The sequence below is a fragment of the Taudactylus pleione genome, unplaced genomic scaffold (assembly GCF_031769625.1).
Source record: "Taudactylus pleione unplaced genomic scaffold, aTauple2 ptg000205l, whole genome shotgun sequence".
Lineage (NCBI taxonomy): Eukaryota > Metazoa > Chordata > Amphibia > Anura > Myobatrachidae > Taudactylus > Taudactylus pleione.
The window spans coordinates 283,387-306,558 of record NW_028284607.1 but is presented as its reverse complement, the minus strand read 5'-3'; the positions used below and the strand labels follow the sequence as shown (position 1 = coordinate 306,558).

The 23,172-nt window shown below is 44.9% G+C and overlaps 1 protein-coding gene across 2 annotated transcripts in view; it reads left to right on the top strand.

Annotated features, from left to right (window-relative positions):
• MAPK1 (mitogen-activated protein kinase 1) overlaps positions 1-23,172 on the top strand; it is a 103,572-nt gene that overhangs the window by 53,165 nt on the left and 27,235 nt on the right. For both annotated transcript variants that reach the window (XM_088477827.1, XM_088477826.1), the window contains exon 4: positions 8,823-8,939. In XM_088477827.1, coding sequence (XP_088333953.1) covers positions 8,823-8,939 — 117 coding nt within the window. The remainder of the gene's footprint in view (positions 1-8,822; positions 8,940-23,172) is intronic.

The following is a 23,172-nucleotide window of genomic DNA, read 5'->3' as shown; positions in this document are numbered from 1 at the left end:
TCTTAGCCCCTTTATAAAGGTGTGAACTAAGCTAAGAGCTCAAACGTCGGTCTATTTGTTACAATTTGAATACAAATTTTTTTTCACAAGAATTTTTCATTTGTTCTTGGAGTGAGTGTGTTTATATACTGGTGTGTGTATGTATGATAGATATATATATATATATCTATGTGTGTGTGTGTGTATGTGTGTGTGTATATATATATATATATATATATATGTATGTATAATTTCAGTTGAGTGATCGCCATCGTTGAACAGTTTCCACACTGCATTGCTGCATGAACTTTGCAGGCAGACCTGTTTTGCAGTGGCATCTCCATAACTCAAAGCAGCTTTGTTTTTAAATTAAGAGGCGATTGGATGGTGGTATGTTACGTTTAGAAGAAATTGAGATATTTACAGTTAAAGATAAGTTATTTGAACTTAATTGGACATGGCGCTTTTATCCACAGAAAATATCAGTAAATAGACTATGAACCTTTAAAATAACGTTGTTACAATACCTAGTTCATAATACCTTCATCCATTAAGAAGTTATTTTTTGGAAAATTGTTACATAACACCTTTATCCACTCGCCTTTTCAAAACACAGCCTGACTTATGACTGCCATGTTTGATGCCATGCCAAAGAAATAGTTTCTTCTGTAACTTTCCAAGCTGTATCCTCATTGTTAATGATTGGTAATTGGTTCCTACCTCCCAAATGTAGCACGCAGTCTTTTAATTCCAGATTACATTAGTACTGAAATTAAGGCAACCTTTTGTGTCCTATGTTATGCCTGGCAAAACACACTACAGTGTGAATATGGGTGTGATCTGTAAGGTGCCAATAATACAGGTTGTCTCCCATATTCAAAATGTTTGGGACCAGGGGTATTTTGGATATCGGAATATTCCGTATTTTGGAATATTTACATACCATAATGGGACCCATATCTAAACACAGAATGCATTTGTTTTATATACACCTTTTACACACAGCCTGAAGGTAATTTTATACAATCTTTCTTCAGGGTCCATCGGGATCTACAGGGATACCATGGGGATTTTCTGGTTGAAGACCAGGCACCAAATAGTTAAAGCTTCAGCTCCCAGTAAGCCTTGGGTGGTCCTTCATATTTACCCCACCCTTAGCCATAGGACTTCAGATGTTTGGTGTGGCAGGATCAAGACACACTATTGTAACGGGACTGCTCTGGCAGTCCTAAGCTTTTATTTTATGTTATGTTTTTTTCTGGGTTGGTAGTACCAAGCATCTGAATTAAGACTCTCATACTTCGACTCCATCTACTTCTGCCGGGCCACAACACGGGTATCCGGGCTGGTGACTTCGGCGGGTCGCGGCTAAGCTTTCTAGCCGCTATGCTGCTATCTGGACTGCAACCAGATGTATGGAGATGTCCGCTATGGCGATTCCCCGCTGAAGCCGCAGCTGTTTAAGCCCGGGATTGTCCGCGCCCTAACTACACCACCGGGGCATTATCGCCTGATGCCGGGTAGTGGCTTCTGCTGCCACGAGGCCAGTGTACACTGCTGGTTAACGCACCCTAGGTTAGGTAGGCGCTCCACCCCGACACAGACGCAGTCCCTACGAAGGGTTTTGCACGTCTGGGTTTCTCCGCCAACCCTCCACGCTGTATGAGACGCTCAGTGCGCCCTGTAGCTGTTGGTCTCAGGAGGCTTTTGGACAGTCTCCCTGTATACCTCTCCCTTGGTTAAAGTGCTCTATATCCTACCATTCATTTGTGACTGTGTAGGTGATTTACAGTCTATTGTAATTTTATTACATATGTATTATATGTGACTGTTTGCTAGCTGCTGTATTGATACTTTTATTCTGTCTGTCAATTATAACTATCACTGTTTTTTTCCAGCCTTTTGGGGTGGAGGTAGTTTTCAGAGTAAGTCACATTCATTAAGATTTTGTGAAGGCTGTCGCATAACTTATTGATTATTGCCTTTATTTTGAACATGTCAAAAGATAAATGTATACAGGAGGGGGAGCACTCTGTGCTGGTTTCATGTAAATTATGTACGGCTTAATTGTCCCCTCGGGACATTAAAGATGGTTTGAGTGTTGTCTGTCATAAAGAGCCACCTCACCCCTCCTGTTTACGTGACCCTGGACAAGAGCCTTCTTAGGTGTTCTTTGTCCCAGGTAATAAAGCGATTTGTGGATCGTATGGCTGCTCCCACAATGCCTCCTTGGATGGGGGTGTCCACAGCATGCTATGTTTGCACCTCCTATGCATCCTTCCTGGAAGGATGTTTATGGCCATTCTAGTCAGTATGACACCGTCTAATGTTGATAGCAGACTGGTAGTTACTAAGGCGTCTAAGCGCAAGTTATGTTTTTATCAGTCTGCTCTACATATGGATTCAGATGCATCATCAGAGGATTCAGATGATGCGCAAGGTTACTCTCCAGGGTCTAGCTCAGGACAAGATGACCATCCATCCACAGTGGATGTTCCTCTTTTGGGCGGTTAAATCAATCTTCGACATTCAGGATGATGATGAACCAGCTCACAGTAATAAGGCTCCAATGTTTAAACACCATCGGAAGGTGGTCAAAACTGAGTTCCCTGAATCTGAACAGGTCACTGATCTTATGGATGAGGAATGGGGTAACCCTGACAAACGTTTTTTATGTGAATAAGAGAATAACATAGTTGTATCCTTTCCCGGCTTCTGTATGTGCTAAGCGGGAGGTACCTGATACTGTGGATGCTCATGTAACGCACCTAATAAATCCTACGTTGTCTATTCCGTCGACATCTTCCCTGAAGGATTCCAAGGATAAAAAGATTGAGGCGTGTCTCAAAATGTTTTTTTTTTTTTTTTTTTCTTTCATCTGGAGCTTTTACTCTTCCAGCTTATTGCTGGAGCCTCGGTAGCCAAATCGGTTGAAGAATGGATGGGTGCATTGGAAAATTCTTTACCAAATGCTACCAGAGAACAGATGATGTATATCTCTCATATACGGGAAGTGCCTTCCTATCTGGAGAAGCTGCTGTAGATGCTGGAATTTTAGCTTCTAAAGCATCAGCAGCTTCAATAGTGGCACTCGGGGCCCTTTGATCCTGTATCTGCTTTCCAGGATCTTCAAAGAGGGCGTTAGAGGTTTTACCTTTCTATGGAAAAGTACTTTTTGGAGCAGAGTTGGATAATATAATGGCTACTCTGGCGGCTTCAAAGTCAGCAGGTCTGCTATCTACAGCAACTATATAATCTGGACAGGTTTCTTTTCGGTCCTTCAGTTCTCAGGGATGAGCAAGGGAACAGCCTTCCTCTAAGGCATCTGGTTTTTCGCAAAATTTCAAGGCGACAAACTAAGCAATCTGGGCCGGCAAGACGTCCAGTTTGTAAGCCGGATAACAAACCCTCTGCCTGATGGTACGGGCCTCCTCCTGGGGGATCCCAGGGTGGAAGGCCAACTTCTGTTTACTTATTATTGGCATCAAACAACAAAGTATGCCTGGGTCCGAGAAGTGGTCTCTCAGGGTAATGCCCTCACTTTCAAGAGGCATCCTCCAGAGTTTCAAGCTCTACCCTTTGACCTAACTACGGCTCCCCGGGTATTTTACCAAAATAAAGGCAGTCATGACTGCCTATCTCAGGCGTCAGGGAGTCAAAATTTTGCCATATCTGGACGACGACCCGATAATGGCACAGACTCCAGTTGCTTTACAAAACCATCTTCAACTGACCATAACTTGCTTACAAAAGCACGACTGGGTCATCAATTGGAAGAAAACATCACTTTCTCCAACACAGCAGATCTGGGAGTACTTCTGGATTCTCAGGCACAAATGGTGCCTGAGATAAGATTGTGGTTCTATCGTTGCGAATACGTAAGCTGCTTCGGAAGCAAATGGTATCCATTCTGATAGCAATGCAGGTCCTGGGATCAACATGGTGGTGTATGCACATTTCCATTCCAGGCCTCTGCAAAGATTGATTCTCTCCAAGTGGAACGTACAGTATCATCTAATAACATTCCAGAGGATCCTTCTTACTCCAGAGGTTCGTCCCACCCTCCTGTGGTGGCTGAGAAAGCATCATCTGAACATTCTGGATTCCAAGTGGGGTACTGCTCACCACAGATGAGTCTTGACGGATGGGGAGCAATGACAGGTCATCACAACTTTCAGGGAAGATGGACAAATCAGGAAAGCCATCTGCCAATTAACATTCTAGAACTGCGAGCAGTATACAAAGCACTTATCAGAGCACAGAACCTACTTCAGGGCAAGTCTGTCCAGATTCAGTCCGACAATGTGACAACAGTGGTCTACCTCAATCATCAGGGAGGCACAAGAAGTTACGCAGCCATGAAAGAGGTGACAAAGGTTCTGATTTGGACAGAACGTCATTTTCTGGCCATTTCGCCAATATTCATACCGGGAGTACTCAATTGGGAAGCAGACTTCCGAAGTCGTCAGGACATACACACCGGAGAGTGTTCTCTCTGGGAGTGTTTCAGCTGCTGGTAAACAAATGGGGTCTACCAGAAATAGATCTCATGGCATCACCTCACAACCACAAGGTACCCAGGTACAAGTCCAGGTCCAGAGACCCATCAGCAGCCTTTGTGGACGCAATGGCAGTAAGATGGGACTTTAAGCCGGCGTATCTCTTTCCTCAAATTTCCCTCCTCTCAAGGGTTCTCAGGAAATTCAAACAGTAAGGTGGAATAATACTGGTAGCCACGGCTTGGCCCAGACATCATTGGTTCACCGACCAACAGAATCTGTCAATAGGCAGTCTGTATCCTCTTCCTCTATGGCAGGTTCTGCTAACGCCCTGCCTACCGGCACCTGGACTTTCCTCGTCTGGCTTTGACGGCGTGGCTCTTGAATCTTCATTAAGACCAAAAAGGTTTTTCCAGTTCTGTAATTCAGACAATGCTTGGGGCACGAAAACCTGCTTCTGCCCTCATCTATTAGTGTTTGGCATTCTTTTGGTCAGTGGTGTGCCCATAGAAAGTATGATCCTAAGGTGTTCCGGATTTCCAGGATACTAGCTTTTCTCCAGGCGGATTTAGACTGTCGTCTCCGTCTGGCCACTTTGAAAGTGCTGGTTTCTGCATGGTCAGTCTGGTTCCAAAGGAAGATTGCCTCATTGCCAGATATTTAGAATTTTTTTTCAGGGCGTTCTGCGAGTTCAGCCTCCTTTTTGTTCCACCGTGGGATTTGTCATTGGTTCTTAAGGGGCTACAAGCTCCCCCATTTGAACCCTTGAACTCTGTAGATTTGAAATGGTTGACAGCAAAGACACTTTCTCCTTGTTATCTCTTCTGCATTTAGTCTCTGATTTGGCAGCGCTTTCTTGTCGCACTCCATTTGATTTTTCACCAGGATAAAGCTGTTCATCGTACCTTCCTAAGGTAGTGTCCCATTTTCATGAAAATGAAGAAATTGTAGTTACAGCTTTTCAGGCTCCAGACCTTTCTGTAGGTGAACTCTACCTGGACGTAGCGCATGATCTCCATATCTATGTGGAGGAGCGTACAAACTTAGAAAATCAGATGCTCTTTATGTATTATATGGTTTTCACAAGAGTATGGCCAGCTAATAAGCAGACTCTGGCGAGATGGCTACACATGACTATCTCTCAGGTGTACACACAGGCTATCTCACTGTCCTGAGCATAATGACAGCACATTCTACTCTGTCTGTAGGGCCATCGTGGGCATTTAGTCGTGGTGCCCCTGCTGAACAATTGTGCAATGCAGCCACGTGGTCTTCTGTCCACCCGGTTACTTAGGATTGCTTAGGATACTTTTGCCTCTCATGATGCTTCCTTTGGGCGACGAGTTTTCCTTTCTGCTCAGGAGCGTTCCCAACTCTAGGGGAACTGCTTTAGGACATCTCCATGGTATCTCCGTGGATCCCTATGGACCCTGAAGAAGAAAATTTAGAGTTATGGTAGACTTGCCTAGATAATTCCTTTTCTTTGAGGTCCACAGGGCATCCACCCTGATGCACCTGGCTGCATGGGCAAAGTTTTTCTTTCGGGCACAGATTCCCTCATTTGTGTAAGTGTTTCTGATGTACAATTGCTCTTCCTTTTCTTTCTTTCTTCTACCTTGAGGCTTGTTAACTAAACTGAAGTCCTATGGCTAGGGGCGGGGTATTTATGAAAGAGGACATAAGGCATCCTAGGAGCTGAAGCTTTAACTGTTTGCCTGGTCTCCAACCATAATATCCCCATAATATCCCTGTGGACCCTATGGACCTCAAAGAAAAGGAGTTTTCTAGGTAAGTCTACCATAACTCTTATTTTTCAATAATTTTGCGGCTCAAACAAAGTTTGTGTGCATAAATGAAATTCAAGTTTCATATACACCTTATACACAAACCCTGAAGGTAATTTTATATAATATTTTAAATAATTTGGCGTCTTAAAGTTTGTGTACATTGAACCATCAGAAAGCAAAGGTTTCACTATCTGTCACGTAAAAAAAAATCCGTATTTCGGAATATTCCGTATTTCAGAATATGTTTGGATATGGTAGACTCGATCTGTACCACTTTCAGACATACAACTTTGGAGTTTCCCTGCTCAGATCTGTGTTTTTTTTACCTCTGCAAAATCCTGGGTTTTTGCTAGATACCCCCTTTCACACTACACCTGAGACTCGGAAAATTCCCAGATCGACCCCTTTCAGACATAAGCAGGGTATTTCAGTGTTTTATAGTTTTTTCACTTTGCTGGTCCACAATAATGAGATTGTTATAAATATAATAGGCCAGATATTTGCCGCTCCACAACAGTTTTTTGTTTTTTTTTTGTTTTTTTTTAAATCAAAGTTCAGGCATGTTGAGGGCTAATCTTCCAAACTCGTTCCATATGAAGAGCGATTGAATGCTCATGTTAAGAGCTTGTGTGTGTGTATATGTGTGTGTATATATATATATATATATATATATATATATTTCTGTCTCCACTGGCACCATTTTCCTCCGCATGTCACTTCGTGTACTCTCCGGCTGCCACTGATGTCTGCAGCAGGCAGCCCTAGCTGACCAATGGGAAACTTCTAGGTGCAGCCTGGGAGTAAAATCCCGGGTTGAACCATTCAAACTTGAGCAGGGTTGTCTTCCCAGGCGTTAGGTCTTGAGAAATACCCTGGTTAAATGCAGGGGTGGCAGCGTGTTCCCGGGTTGGTGCCTTTCAGACATACGTGTGACCTGGGAATTTTGGCTGAGGCAGGCCAAAAATCTGTGAATCTCCGTATGTCTGAAAGGGGTATTGGCTTTACTTTTGATGGTAGTAAAATTAATAAACACCTCGGAAATGTTGTTTAAAAAAAAAAAATAAATAAATTCAGATTTATTTAAATATATACATATTGAGTACATTACATTTCCATCAACATATCTGTATGGCTAAAATGTAGACAGCATATCCAAGTCTACTTGCAAAGGATTTTTAATTGGTGGAAAGCTGTGAGCCAAGGAAACATTCACACCATTCCACTACCACACTGAGCCATTGACCCAACACAAGACAGGATGCGTGGTTGGGGGGGGTCGTAACTTTTTTTTTTTTTTATTCAGTTTGACTTTTGACTCCAAACCACCTCCACTGCCGCTTTAGTTGCTGCTGAATCCTGCAAATGGAGCAGATAGGAGACACACTCTCCATACTTAATTGGATGAGCCCTGTGGCCTCCGTGCGAGGTGGTCATTTAATGTAGACGGAAGTGGCAAAATGCCTCTTCTCGTGTCCCATTACATGACCCTGCTCCTAACTGGTAGCTGCATATAAAGTACAATGAGTCCCATTTTCAAATGTTAGAGAATGGTGCGCAAAACAAAAGGCATCCATTGAGTGACAGTTCTGTTGACGAAAATGCCTTGTTAGAAAGGTCAGAGGAGAATGGCCAGACTGTATGAAGCTGTCAGTAATTAAATAAACCTGTGGCATGAAGGAAAGTGTCTCTGAACGCACAGTATGTCTAACACTAAAGCCGATGGGCTTACAGCAGCAGAATACCTTCAGTGTTTCCTTGGCACACATTAGACTCTTATACCAACTGAAAATCCTTTCAATAGACAGCCTACCTGAATATTAACAATTTGCATACATTTATGGCCAGTCTACAGTCTCTTCTCATGGTGCTAATGGTCCATTGCACAAACATCACGTTATCTCAAGTTTGCTTCATGAACAAGATAATAGGTGTAGTCTACAAAAAATGGTCTCCACAGTCACCAGATCTCCATCCAGTAGAGTACCTTTTTGTAGATTAGCAGCATAAATGTGCATCCAACAAATCTGCAGCATCGGCGTGATCTTTTCATGTCAGTATTGACTGGAATCCTAAGTAATGTTTCCAGTGCCTCCCAGGGTAACAAAGTTTTTTTGTTTCGGGGGGGAAAAGGTGTGTGATGGGGAGGACTAACACAGTACTAGAAAGGTATGCCTAATATTGTACCTGAGTGTAAATTAAAATGTCTGATCTGTATGGAATCCTGGGCTACCCCTTTCCTTCAGTTTCTCTGCTTTGCATGTGGTTATCTGGGAGAGAAGCCACCAAGAAGAGAGCATCGAGCAGTATGCTGTCCTGAACTCAAGCCAGCTGCTTGCTGCCCCTTCTGTTTCTACTTGCCATGCTCTCTCCCAGAAGATGAGTAGTAGTTTGTTTTTTTAAACTAATGGTACTTGTTACATTATGTAAACATTTTTTGCTCAATAGTGCTTAGTTCTGCATGCAGCCACCAACAAGTTATTGTGTTTCCTGTAGTTTTACCAATATATTAAGTTAACAATTTAATGTAAGGTTTTTTTTTTTGGTGTTCTTTATGTAGATCTGTGATTTTGGACTGGCACGCGTTGCAGACCCAGATCATGACCATACTGGTTTTCTGACAGAATATGTTGCCACTCGCTGGTACCGGGCTCCAGAAATTATGCTAAATTCCAAGGTAGTCATTCAACAGATTTTATATTCCATGTATAATTTGTTTCAATTTGAGTGAAGTGTCATATTGTTTTAAGAGCTGTACACTTTCTGCATTTTATTTTGTGAATTTATTATCTAAAATGTATTTCTTGAGTCTGTACATTTGTGATTACACCCTTCTGAAATAACAGGTGGCGCACATTTTCCCATATTAGATTGCAGTAATTAGTATATAAAGTGAATATGCATCTGGATTGTTTTAGTTATATTAAGTATGTCTCATTACATTGTCTAGTCTTTCTTATGGTGCATATAGACGGTCAGATTTTCTGTCAGATCTGAACGATAACGATTGTAAAAATCGTTCAATTGTTCATATCTGAAAGAAAATCTGACGTGTGACTGCAACGATGAACGATGCGTATTCCCGTTTGTCAGATAACGATATCTGACATCTGATGTGTTTGCAGTCAGATTTGGACGATTCCATTAATTTTAATATTGTCTAAAATCATTCAAATTGTTAAAATCATTCAAATCGGTCATCTGACATATCTTAACCGTGTGTATGCACCATGACGACAACCTCCAGGCATCAATTTTGTTTGTCTGATTTTGAGGTTGTAGCTTCAAGCGGTGCACTACACAGCTGATGTGAGCTAGTTAAGTTGTATAAGCATCTACTTTGATATATTTTTTCCCTGTGAGAGATTTCTGTTGAGCAGTATTCACACAGATTGTGGTTAAATTGCACCTTATTGTCAGACCACCAACCAAATCATAGTTGTGTGTGTGTGTTTGACCAAATATGTAATCTCCTTTTTCACTGCTTTTAATTGTCCAATATGTTTGGTTTTTGGAGACCAAACAGAATTGTACACTTTTCACAGATGGAGCACTTCTAGAAGGGGGGTGACAATGATGATGATGACAAAAATAAACCAGAAGTAATGCAAATATTTATATTTAATAAAATTAGTAATACAAATATTTTACATTGCATATGGGTCCGCAGTGATATATATATAAACAGAAGTAGTGCAAACAAAATGTGTGTATGTATATATATATATATGTATATATATATATGTGTATATATATATATGTGTATATATATATATGTGTATATATATATATATATATATATATAAAATGTGTGTGTGTGGATATGACGAATGATACAGCGACAGGCGTCACTTAAAAAGTGCACAGTGCAATAAATATAAAGAAATTTAATCAAAAATTCATATAGACATACTAACATACATACATATAATAAAAAAGCACAATGTTACAAAGTGAATGGGCGAAAAACCGCATAATAGCTTGAAACAGCATAACAACAAATCTCAACACCACAGTGTTGGAATAAAGTGCAAATGCATAATGGTATAGATTGCACAAGCCCAATAATATATATTAAAAACAGATGAACTGAGAATATAGTTTAAAAACAGCAATGAATTCAAAGGTGCTTATCTTAATGGATTTAAAGGCAAGAGTGCAGTTTCTCCAACGCGTTTCATCCAATGGGACTTTTTCAAGGGATATTAGCTAGCATGCATGAGTCCATATTTATACCAGGTTAAAACAGAACCAATTAGTCATCTTCATTACAATTGGTGACCTCATATCCGGTCTATCGGAAGGATTAAACAAAGGAGACTTTCAAAATGCTCCTATGAATTAAGTTAATTGTTTATGACACAAATGAAATTCCAGAAACGTCCGGATCACTTTGATATAATGTGAAACTTAGCGTAATACTAAGCGGTACTTCCGCCCAAAGATCTCCACCCTCTATGACAACATCCGCCCTCTTCTGGGTCTGGACGGAGACAGATGGTTAAAGGATCGGCATCTACGTGGCTTCCGCCCTCACTCCTCGTTTCCATGGCATCCGTCCTTCAATATCCGGTAATGGTATCGCGGGTGTCCACTTGACTTCCGCCCTGACTCCAACGTTCATCATCACACAGGCATCCGCCCATACTCGACGTCATCGACATCCCACTCAGGTTAAACGTTTCTTGCTCCTGTCGTATTCCGGAAATAGACACTGCCATAAGTCTACGGAAGCAGAAAAATTCAGTAGTGTTTGGAAACTTTGAGAGCGCCATTTTAGAAGAGGGTAACTCTGCCCAAAGTGTTAACTTTAGTAGACACGCAACTTAAATCAGCATAGAATAATATCATTTATGTGACAATGAGCCAAGATATGGCAGCATAGTTCTTTTAAAAAGCATAATTTACATAAAGACACAACATCAAGTTTCAAATAGCATAATATATTAATTAAAGAATTAGTATAAAATATGATGAAAATATCAATGGGGCACAACCAGTTAAGGAAAATATATAATAATAAATAAGTAAAAGGTATATGTAAGAGAGCACTGGCTAGTTTAGTGGTAGGCACGTCAGAGTCTCCATAGAGATCTTCAAAATTATCCTAAAAAATAACTTATTTAAAAATGCAAGAATTAGTTAGAAGTAGAAGAGGGGGTTGATTGATATAATTCGTGGGTAACCATGGAACAATCAACCCCCTCTTCTACTTCTAACTAATTAATTCTTGGAGCGGCAGACACACTGGTCCACAAAGGGGAGAAACGGTGAGGAGTATAGAGTAGTTGGTTAGGATGAGAGCTAGAAGGCTTTAATAAAGAAGTTTGTTTTGAGAGCTCATTTAAAGCTTTGGAGAATAGAGTTCCAGAGACGGAGCTGCATGGACAAAATGTTGGAGGCATGAGTGGGTGGAGGAAATCAGTTGGGCGAGGCAGCAATCGGAGCGAAGTGGGCGGGAATTTGATGGGACAGGTGAAATGTATGGTGAGGTGAGCATTGGGTGAGGGCTTTATATGCAAGGAGGAGTTTGAATTGTGTTCTGAAGGGGAAAGGAGCCAGAACCTGGTGGAGAGGGGGGAGGCAGGTGCACTATGTTTGGACAGGAAGCTGAGATGAGCAGCAGCATTGAGGACAAATTGGAGTGGAGAGAGGCAGAAGTCAGGGAGTCCAGATAAGGGGAGGTTCTAGTAGTGCACAGGTTCTCAAACTCTGTCCTCAGGACCCCAAACAGTGCATGGTTCTACTTCAGGGTCCATAGGGTATCCACAGGATACCTTGCGGTATAGGTGCATGACGTCAGACATCGGGCACCACAAAGTTAAAGTTTTCAGCCTCCCAGGGTGCACTGGGGTCCCCTCCTATACCCAGCCCCCGAGCCAAGGCAAACCAGTTTCGTAGGTGTCCGGCTCGGAGTCGGATCACCATTTAACAGAGGGGGGCGGTAATGGCCCCTGAAGTTCTTTAAGGCAGCTGTGACTGCACAAGATGAGCTGCACAGCATAGACAGTCAGTTCTGATGTCTATGCTGTCGCTCCTCCACCCCGTTGGACCAAAATGCCGGTACTGACCCGGGGATGCCGGTGGGTGTCTGGGGTCACAGCTAGCGGTGACCCCCGGACTATGGCCGGATTCAAGGAGGCAAATAAGCGGTGGGGTCCCGCGGAGGCTACCCCCCAGGTCTCGCAGGAGCCTGCATGGGTGAATTCATTGTCCAATACGGTGCAACACCTGTCGGACGTTTTACAGGGGGAGTTATCATTGCGGCCTCCTAAGCGGCTTTCAGTGTCAGACAGCTCAGTATGATTAGGATGATAGGTCGTCTGACTGAGACTTTTGACTTTTCAGACCAGGAGCCCCTCTGTACTAAGGAGGCGGAGTCTAAAGTAGTCTGTGCGGCCTTGGTTATTGAGGATGGCATAATCCCCCCCTCCCCTCCCCTTCCCCGTGGCTAAATTATTATTATTATCGTTTATTTATATGGCGCCACAAGTGTTCCGCAGCACCTTACAAAGTACAAAAACAAATTGTATACAAGTGACTTACAGAACAATACAATACAGGACATGGATAATATATATTGCTACATTAGCGACCATATCACCCAGATAAGCAACAGAGCATAAGCAACCAAGTGTTAGGTGCCCTAGTGGTGAGTAAGAAGTAAATGACACTATAGTAAGGAGAAGCACAAGTGGGTAGATGGCCCTGCTCGTGAGAGCTTACATCCCTCCCCTCCCCTTCCCCGTGGCTAAATCCAAATAAGCCGCCTTTAAGGATATTAAGGGAGATGCCACTGTATTTCCTCTATCTGGTCAGTTCGTGGATCATTTAGAGGAGGCCTGGAAAAATCCGGGTAAGCTGTAACAGCCTCAAAAACATCTGGCTTTTGCATACCCCTTTGCGGATAATTATTTTTCCAAGTGGGAAACTCTTTCTGCAAGTGGATTCTCATGTAACACGCATAGTGAGGAGTGCTACATTGCCCATGCCCTCCACGATCCGTAGGATGCTACGGATCACAAGGTTGAAATATGCCTGAAATCCATTTATTCCCTTGCTGGGGGGACGTCCAGACCGGCTATGGCCATGTGCTAGGTAGCCAGGGCCGTGGAAAGTTGGGCTAATAGCTTGGAGGCATCTCTGGACACATCTGAGCTGGTGGAGTTAGTGGGTAATCTCAGAGACTCAGCCACGTACATAAATGAGGCAGCCTTGGATATAGGTCTCCTCACTTTCAGAACTCCTCAGCAGCGGTGGCGGCTCGTATGGTTGCGCTCTTGGAAAGCGGACGCGGATTCCAAAAAGGGTTTGGAATGCTTGCCTTTTAATGGACAGGTCCTGTTTGGACCTGATCTGGACAAAATAGTGGCTGCGTGTCTGCCATCGGCTACAGTCCCTTCAGGGTTGAGATCTTCGTCCTTTCAGCCCTATAGGGCCAGGGTGTCCAAAGTACAGTCCTTTCCGAGACAGTCAGGGGCCAAGAAATCTGCCAAGCCTAAGAAGCAGGCTTGGAGTACAAGACATCCTGCTCCCAAGTCGGACGATAAGTCTTCCGCCTGACGGGACGGGCTTCTCTTTTGGCAGACCCCAAAGTGGGAGGCCGGCTTCTTCAGTTCGCCCAGTGCTGGTGTCTCACCACCACAGACACTTTGGTAAGAAGTGGTCTCTCGGGGGTATGATTTTTCACCACCGGCCATCAGTCTGATCAAGACAAGGCCCTGGAATTCCGGAAGGTGTTACACACTCTGCTCCAGGCTGTAGTTATAGTGCCTATTCCGTTGTCCCAGAGGGGATCGGGGTATTACTCCAATCTTTTTCTGGTACAGAAACCCAATGGGTCTTACCGGCCCATCCTCAACCTCAAATCCCTCAACAAATTCTTGAGGGTACCTCTGTTCCGGATGGAGACCCTGCGTTCCATCATTTTAGCGATGGAGCCTGGGGATTTTATGGTGTCGCTAGATATTCAGGACGCTTACCTGCATGTCCCCATTGTTTCAGCACACAGTTTCCTCAGGATTGCAGTTGTCGACCAACACTTCCAGTTTCAGGCGCTGCCCTTTGGTCTGGCCACGGCACCTCGAGTGTTTACCAAAGTCATGGCAGTTATGCCAGCCCACTTGCGGATGCATGAGGTCTGCTTGTTGCCCTATCTGGACGACCTCTGTTGGCAGGGTCTCCAGAGATACTTCAGTGCCATCTGCAACTGACAGTCTCTGTGTTGCAGACTCACGGCTGGCTGGTAAACTGGAATAAGTCCTCCCTGGTTCCCTCACAGAGGATGCTCCATCTCTGAGCCCTGTTGCACTCTCACCAACAGAGGATCTTTGTGACGCAGGAGAAGATCTCTGCATTACAGGCAAAAGTATGCAGTTGCCTGCAGAGTCGCCGAGTGTCTATTCACTCGGTGATGAGGTTAATGGGATCCATGGTGTCGATGTTCGACATGGTGCAGTACGCCCAGTTTCACTCCAGACCTCTGCAGAAGTTGATCCTCTGCAGATGGAATGGGTTGCACCATCGGATAAAGTCACAGACAATGGTGCTTTCCCCGGAGGTACGTCTGTCTGACCTGGTGGCTACACATTGCTCACCTGAACAAGGGGCGCCCCTCTTGGATTGCATACTGGATCCTTCTGACAATGGACGCCAGTCTCCGAGGCTGGGGAGCGGTGACGGGTCCGCACTTCTTCCAGGGAAGGTGGACGCCAGCAGTATCTGCGCTTCCGATTAAACATCTTCGAACTTCGGGCAGTATTCAATGCTCTCCAGCAAGCAAGACATGTCCTGCACGGAAAACCTGTGCAGGTGCAGTCAGACAATGCCATCACAGTGGCTTACTTAAACTACCAAGGAGGGACCCGCAGTCAGGCGGCCCTGACGGAGGTGTTCCGTATTCTAGCTTGGATGGAAGGCAATTTCCCTGCCATATCGGCAATGTTCATATCAGGAGTCCTCAACTGGGAGGCAGACTATCTCAGCCGCCAAGACGTGCATCCAGGAGAATGGTCTCTTCACCAGGAGGTGCTTCCAGACCTCATCGCCTCACAACACCACAACAAGGTACCTGTGTATGGGTCAAGAACAAGAGATGCGGAGGCACTTCTGGTAGATGCTCTGTCGGTCTGGTGGACCTTCCAGTTTGCGTACCTCTTCCCTCCGTTCTCCCTTCTTCCTCGAGTGATTCGCAAATTCAAGCAAGAAGACGGCACGCTTCTGCTGTTGGCTCCAGTGTGGCCCAGACGGTACTGGTACTCCGATCTTCGGAGTCTCTCCGTAGACACTCCGATGCTGTTGCCTCTACGTCCGAACTTGTCTCAAGGTCCTTGCCATTACCTGGACCTGAGTAGTCTGTCTTTGACGGCGTGGCTGTTGAGACTGCCCTCTTAAGGTCCATTGGGTTTTCCAGCTCTGTAGTTAACACCATGCTCAGAGCTTGGAAATCTGCGTCTGCAAGAATTTACCATCGAGTTTGGCTTACTTTCTTTGAATGATGTCGCCCTAGAGGCTATGATCCTCAGGTGTTCCGGATTTCCAGGGTGTTGGCTTTCCTGCAGGCGGGCATAGATCACAGTCTTCGTCTTGCTTCTCTGAAGGTGTAGGTTTCTGCCCTGTCAGTGTGGTTTCAGCGTAGGATTGCTACTCTTCCTGATGTCCGCACCTTTCTGCAATGTGTCCTTCGTATTCAGCCGCCCTTTGTTCCTTCAGTGGCTCCATGGGATCTGGCTGTGGTCCTGAGGGCTTTCCAAGGACCGCCATTTGAACTACTGGGCTCAATGGATTTGAAATTGCTTACAGCTAAAACTGTATTTCTTCTGGCCATTGCTTCAGCCAGAAGGGTGTCAGAATTGGGGGCTTTCTCATTTTTCATAGGGACAGGGCGGTGCTTCGCACTCGCCCTAGTTTTCTCCTGAAAATTGTATCTAGTTTTCACATTAACTGAAATCATAGTGCAGGCCTTTATGTCTCCAGACCTCTCGGTTGGTGAGGCCACCTTAGATGTGGTACGGGCTCTAAGGATTTATGTTGACAGTACCAATTCTTTTAGGAAATCGGAGTCCTTGTTTGTCCTCTGTCTTCCGTAAGAAGGGTTGGCCTGCCACTAAGCAAACTTTTTTCAGGATGGATTCACATGGCTATTTCTGAGGTTTATATTCATGAATTACTTCCTGTTCCATCCTCTGTTAGGGCTCATTCCACTAGGTCTGTGGGTTCTTTGTGGGCAGCTTGACGTGGTGCCTCTGCTGTTCAGCTTTGCAAGGCAGCCACGTGGTCTTCTGTCCATACCTTTGTAAGGTATTATGCATTCGATACATTCGCCTCTCAGGATGCTTCCTTCGGGCGACAGGATCGTCCCCACCCTTAAAGGATACTGCTTTGGGACATCACCAAGGTATCCTGTGGATACCCTATGGACCCTGAAGTAGAAAATGAGATATGGTAAGAACTTACCCTTATCTCTTTCTACTAAGTCCATAGGGTTCCACAGGACTCCCGCCCTGTCGCACCTGCACTGCAGATGGGCTTGGTTCTGGTCACCGGTTTTTCCGTCTCCTTCTGGTGAGAATGTGATTCTTGTGTGTTCCAGACTTTTTTCTTTCTTCTCCTCCGGCCTATGGCTTGTTATGTAACTGGTTTGCCTTGGTTCGGGGGTGGGTTATAGGAGGGGGACCCCAGTGCATCCTGGGAGGCTGAAAACTTGAAGTTAAATAATTAGCTCCACCTGTGGATCTTTTAAAATGTGTCTGAGCAGTGAATACATTTGTGCACCTGCTGGGTGACCTGTGTCGGGTCCTGATGACCGAGTTTGAGAACCACTGTAGTAGTCCAATCTACAGATGACCAGTGATAGAATGAGGGTGTTTGTTGCCTCCAGATGCTCTGATCCTTGAGATATTTCAGTGGTGGAAGCAACAATACTGGGAGAGAGACTGAGGAGTAGATGTACTAAGCTCTGGAAAGTGATAAACTGCCAGCCACTCAGCTCCTAATTGTCATGTTAGTCTGGTTGAAAAATGACAGAAGCTGATTGGTTGGTTTATCACTCTTCAATTTATCACTTTCCCGAGCTTAACTGCCCCTGATGACTCTGGTATTTGAAGGAGAGCGTAGAGTCATGGATTGCTCCCAAGACAGTGGACTTGCAGGATAGAAGAGTTCACAATATCAATGGATAGTAAAATTGAGGTATTTGAGGGCACTCGGGAGGGTGGAAAGATGGTTAGCTCAGCTCGGACATGAGATAATATTGGATGCCAAAATGAGCTCATGTGACGAGAAATTATAAAGAGAATAGAAGGGGACCAAGAACGTTACATTTGTAGAAACCAAGTGTAGTGTAAGGCACACATCCACCAAAAGACAGCAAAACGACTACACGATTAGGACATTGTAATCGTGCAGTCATTTGTCAGTCGTTCAGTGTAGGCACATAACGTCAGGTTCAGCATGTTAGGAGATTATTTATCGTCAGGTTGTCCAGCATGTTTGCCCGATGATAGATGTCTAAACGACCAGGGGGAGCGTGCATCGCTGGTCGTTTTTAGACATTTTTCTAAATGGTTTGCAAACTATTTGCGAACGATATAGTTATCGTTCATTCGCTCAATTTAATAGTCTAGTGGATGTGTGCCTTGAGAGGGAGAAGTTGAGCCAGAGAAAGAGGTAAGGGCAGTGTCACGCAGACCAATGATGTGAAGGATTTGCAGGAGAGGGTTGTCAATGGTGTCAAAAGCCTGTCATAAAATAAAAATACTTAACATGCACAGTATAATAAAAATAAGAGCCTTTTTGTTACCTGCAGTTACGTCATGCCTTGGGTGCCTATTTCGGGGACTCCCCTCCCACCATTCTTGATTTTCCTGTTAGAAAATTACTGCTCTCTGTGGATGCCTGTAGAGTGGTGTCTGCTATTTACTCTACTTTAAATGCACATTCTTCTAATGGCCTTGAGCAGTCTCTAAGACCTAGATGGGAATCTTTCAGATGAACAGTGGACACTTATGCTTTGTCGTACTCTGAATGCTACTGCCTGTGTACGCTACCAGCAGATAAAATTTTTTATTTTTCACAGAATATACTTTACTCTGTTTAGTATCTTTAATATGGGGAATCGTGCAGATTCCAGATGTTGTAGATGTGGGTCAGCTGAGGTGACTTTTTGGCACCTCCTTTGGGAGTGCCGGACTGTGCTCCTTTTTTGGAACCAGGTATGGGACTGCGTCCGTACTACTCCATCTGCTTTGCCCCACCTTGACCCACTTATGTCTTTTTTTGGTTTCTCCCTTGAAATGTTTAATGGTATAACCTAGAAGTATGTTTTCTTCTTCGGTGTCCATAGGGAACCACAGGGATACCATGGGGATATTATGGTTGGAAGACCAGGCACCAAACAGTTAAAGCTTCTGCTCCCAGAATGCCCCGGGTTGTCGTCCATATATACCCCGACCCTAGCCATAGGACTTCAGTTGTTCATTTGGGCGGCAGGATCAAGATGCACCTTTGTAACGGGACTGCTCAGAGCAGTCCAAAGCTTTTATTTTGTTTTGAATTGACTGTACCAAGCCTCTGAATTAAGACGCACGTACTGCGACTCCATCTACATCCGCCGGGCCGCAACATCAGTAATTGTACTGTTGATTTTGGTGGGTCGCAGCTGAGCTTAGCTAGCAGCAATGCTGCAATCTGGACTGCAACGGATGCTCAGATATCAGGTAAACGCGGTTCCTCGCTTACGAGGAATCACGCGCGGCAGTCCTTGCTTTTGGTGTCTGTGCATCAGCCGCTGCTGTCAGGGCCCGGGATTGTGCTGGCGCCTTAACGTCTGACGCCGGGGAACGGCAGCAGACGCTATCTGCTGGTTAATGCAGCTTAGGGGGAGGTAGGCGCTTCCCCGGCAGCTCCTCCCTCATCTCAGACGTAGTCCCTACAAAGGGTTTTACGCATCTGGGTTGCTCCGCCTACCTTCCACGTGTATATGAGACGCTCACTGTCCACGCTCAGTGTGCCCTGTAGCTGTTGGTCTCAGGAGGGTCTGGGTCAGTCTCCCTGTGTACCTCTCCCTTGGTTAAGGTATGCGGTGCTCTATATCCTACCATTCCTTTGCGTTGTTGTAGTTGATTTAGAGCCAATTGTAATTACATTACATATGCTTTGTATGTGACTTTGCTAGCTGCTGTATTGACACTCTCTTTAATTTCTGTCTGTCAATTGTAACTATCACTGTTTTCGTTATCGTTCAGTCGTCCACTTTATCGTCCATTTTTAACCCCAAAAAGATGAACGATAACGACGACGCGCGTTCCCGCGGGTCGTTCGTCGTTATCGTTCATCGGGCTGACATGCAGGCCAACCTGACGATCTCGTCAGGTTGCTGCATGTCAGGGAATGGGGGAGAGAGCCCGGCGCTGAACGATATCGTTAATGATATCGTTCAGTGGCTGTGCTCAATGTCATGAACGACATTGAGCACAGCCTGCCGGGGACAACACTACACGATATCGCTCAGGGAGCATATTGTGTAGTGTGTACCCACCATTAGAGAGTACTTTAGATTTATTTTTATCTGTGAAAAGGGTCACATTGCGTTGTTAACCCTACACTGGTTGTAGGTTACTTGCAAGTATTTCCCATGTCTCAGGACAAGGGTAAACTGGAGTCCCAGTGCTGGTTTCATGTAAATCCTGTGCAGTTGGCCCCTCAGGATTTCATACAGGATGGACTGTGTTTTGATTGTTATACACCACAACAGTCCATCTCGCCAGCTCCTGTTCAGGGGTCACCTTGAATGTCCTCCTGGTCTCAGGTTATGATGCAGTTGAAAACTTAGCCCCTACACTGCCTCCCACTTTGTAGTACCCACAGTGATTACAGCCTGCTATGCTTCCTTTTCCCATACATCCTTTCTGGATGGAGGGTTATGTCCACTCAATTAGTTCAGAATCTGCCTTTTAGCATCTATCTGCAAATGTTACAGGCGAATAAGGCATCAGATTCTGTCCAACCAGCCAACTAGTTGATTGGTTGGAATGAAAATCTGTTAACGTATGGGAGTAAATGATCAGCAATTTGCTCCTAAATGCCAGAAAACAGATGAAAATGGTCGTTCAGACAAGTTTGTTAAATGATTGAAACATTTTGTAGTTTTTGTCCATTTTCTTGTGTTTGGGATCAAATTGCTTATTGTCATTTGCTTTCATACCTTACCAGATTTTCATTCCAACCAATCAACTAGTTGGCTGGTTGGACAGAATCTTTAGATTTGTGGCCAGCTTAACCATATAGGCCAGCTTAACCATATAGGGCGGAATTCAATTGATTTCTGCCCCCATCGCGCCCGATGGAGCTATTCAATTCTTGCTCCTGTCGGGCACGATCAGCTGACAGCGCTACATTTCAGCTCGCAGCACCAGGGGGGTGAGAGCTGAAATGTGCGAAAAGTGACATGTTTGGGCGCCCAAACATCACTTTTCGCGATCGCGCCCAGCTCTTTGGTCGGCTTTAGCTGCTTTACGCGGGTAAACCCGACCACTTTGGGCGCGATCAGCATGAAAATCTGGAACAATTGCATAGCGGCCCACAAACTCCTGTCACTTTAGACCGGAGATGTGGGCCGCGAAAACAATTGAATTCCGCCCATAGATGGACTGCACCATCCTCCCAGTCCACCCTGCTTTCAGTTTCTGATATATCATCTGAGAAGGCAGAGGTTACACAGGTTTCTCCCTCCGGGTCTATCTCGGATGGGAGGAGCGTCATTCATCAGTGGATGTTCCTCTCTAGCAGGGGCGGTTAATTCAGTCCTCATTATAGAAGGTGAAGTACCGGAGCCTAATAAACCTGGTGTTGAGACACCAGAAGGTGATTTAGGCTGGATTCTCTCAATCTGAACAGCTCACTGAGCTTATGGGGGAAGCATGAACACTCTAGGTAAACTGTTCCAGATTCCAAAAAGACTAGCATCTTTTTACTCCCTCCCACAGGGAGAGCGCATTTGGTGGGAAATCCCCCTCCCTACTAGAGGGATTCTGACGTGATACCTTCCCAAAGGGTTACTCCCCAGAAGGTTGTTTGCAGAGCTTCCCCATCAGATCCAATCAAGGCCATTCATGCACTGCTAAATTCTCAGGGGTGATACCCGGTAATCCCGGATTCCTTTAGCTAACAAGGAAGGAGTTATTACTCAGATTTGTTTTTGAATCAGAAGCTAAATGGATCTCATCGCTCTATTCTGAATCTGAAATCTCTACAGGTTCATCCATGTGCCCAAGTTCCGTATGAAGACCCCTACGGTCAATTATGCTGGCAATAGAACCTGGGGATTTCATGGTTCCCTGGACATACAGGATGCATATCTGCATGTACAAGATGGCACTATTCCACCAAGGGTTTCTGAGTTGCCCTTTGGTCTGTACAGCCCCTCGGGAGTTTACAAAGATAATGGTGTTTACTCATCTCAGGAGGAGTCTGGATACTGCCACACTTGGGCGACCTCCTGATATTGGCAGTCTACGGAGGTTTTACAACATAATCTCCAGCTGACCACTGCCTGTCTACAGGAGCAGGGCTGGATAATAAATTGGAAAAAGTCTTCCCTTTCTCCAACATAGCAGATGGTACATCTGGAGGTGCTACTGGATTCCCTGGCACAAAGGTTCTTTCTACCAGTGGACAAATTTTTGGCTGTACAATTGCGGGTGCGCAAATTTCTCTTCAATCAGAGTGTATCCATTCACTCAGCAATGCAGGTCCCATGGTCCATGGTATCCATCTTCAACATAGTGGAATATGCCCAGTTCCATTTAGGCCTCTACAAAAATTGATTCTCTAAGTGGAACGGACAGCATCATCTTATAAGGTCTCAAAGGATCCTTCTCACTCCAGAGGGTCGTCACTCCCTCCTGTGGTGGCTGAGAAAGTATCATCTAAACCAGGGGTCAGGGAACTTTTTTACCTTTTAGCCCAAAATATATTTAGATATGCCGACATTACCCACTTGATTTGAATTGAAAGAAATCATATAGTAGTGCCCCTGTAGTTCTGCCCCCGTATAATGCCCATGTAGTAGTGCCGCTTGTATAAAAAAAACTTACCTTGATCCCCGCTCCTGCATCCGCCGCCGTCCTGTCCGTCCCACCTGCTACTCTGAACTATGGGAGAGACGTCATGACATCTCTCCCATAGTGTGCATGGAGAGAGGCGGAAGCTGGAGTTCAGAAGAGAACTCCAGCCTCCGGCTAGCGCGGCGCTGCAGGGAAGGAGCCGGGCGCCTGCTGGTATAACATCTCAGCGGATGTCCGGCTTAGAGCCTCCCTACGGCACAGCCGGGCATGCATATGAATCATTCTATATTTATAGAATGATTCATATGCATGCCTGGCTGTTTGTCCATTACCCCCAGGAATTAATTTATTACCCCATGTGGGGTAATTTACTCCTGTTCCCCGACCACTGATAAAAGAGCGCACGTTCTGGATTCCAAGAGAGGTGCTTCTCACCATGGACGCCAGCCTTTGCGGATCGGGGGATAGTGACAGGTCATCACACCTTCCAGGGAAGATGGACAAATCGAGAAAGTCATCTGTCAATAAACATTCTGGAACTGCGAGCAGTATAGAGCACTGATCATGGCATAGAACCTGCTCCAGCGCAGGCCGGTCCTGATCCAGTCCGACAATGCGACTACAGTGGCCTACCTCAATCATCAGAGAGGCACAAGAAGTTATATGCAGCCATGAAAGTAGTGACAAAGGTTCTGATTTGGGCAGAATGTCATCTTCCGGCCATCTCAGCAATATACTGGGAGTGCTAAGTTAGGGAGCAGACTTCCTAATGGTGCATACACACGATCAGATTTTTTCTTCAGATATGGACGATAACGATTTAAAAATCGTTCAGTCGTTCATATC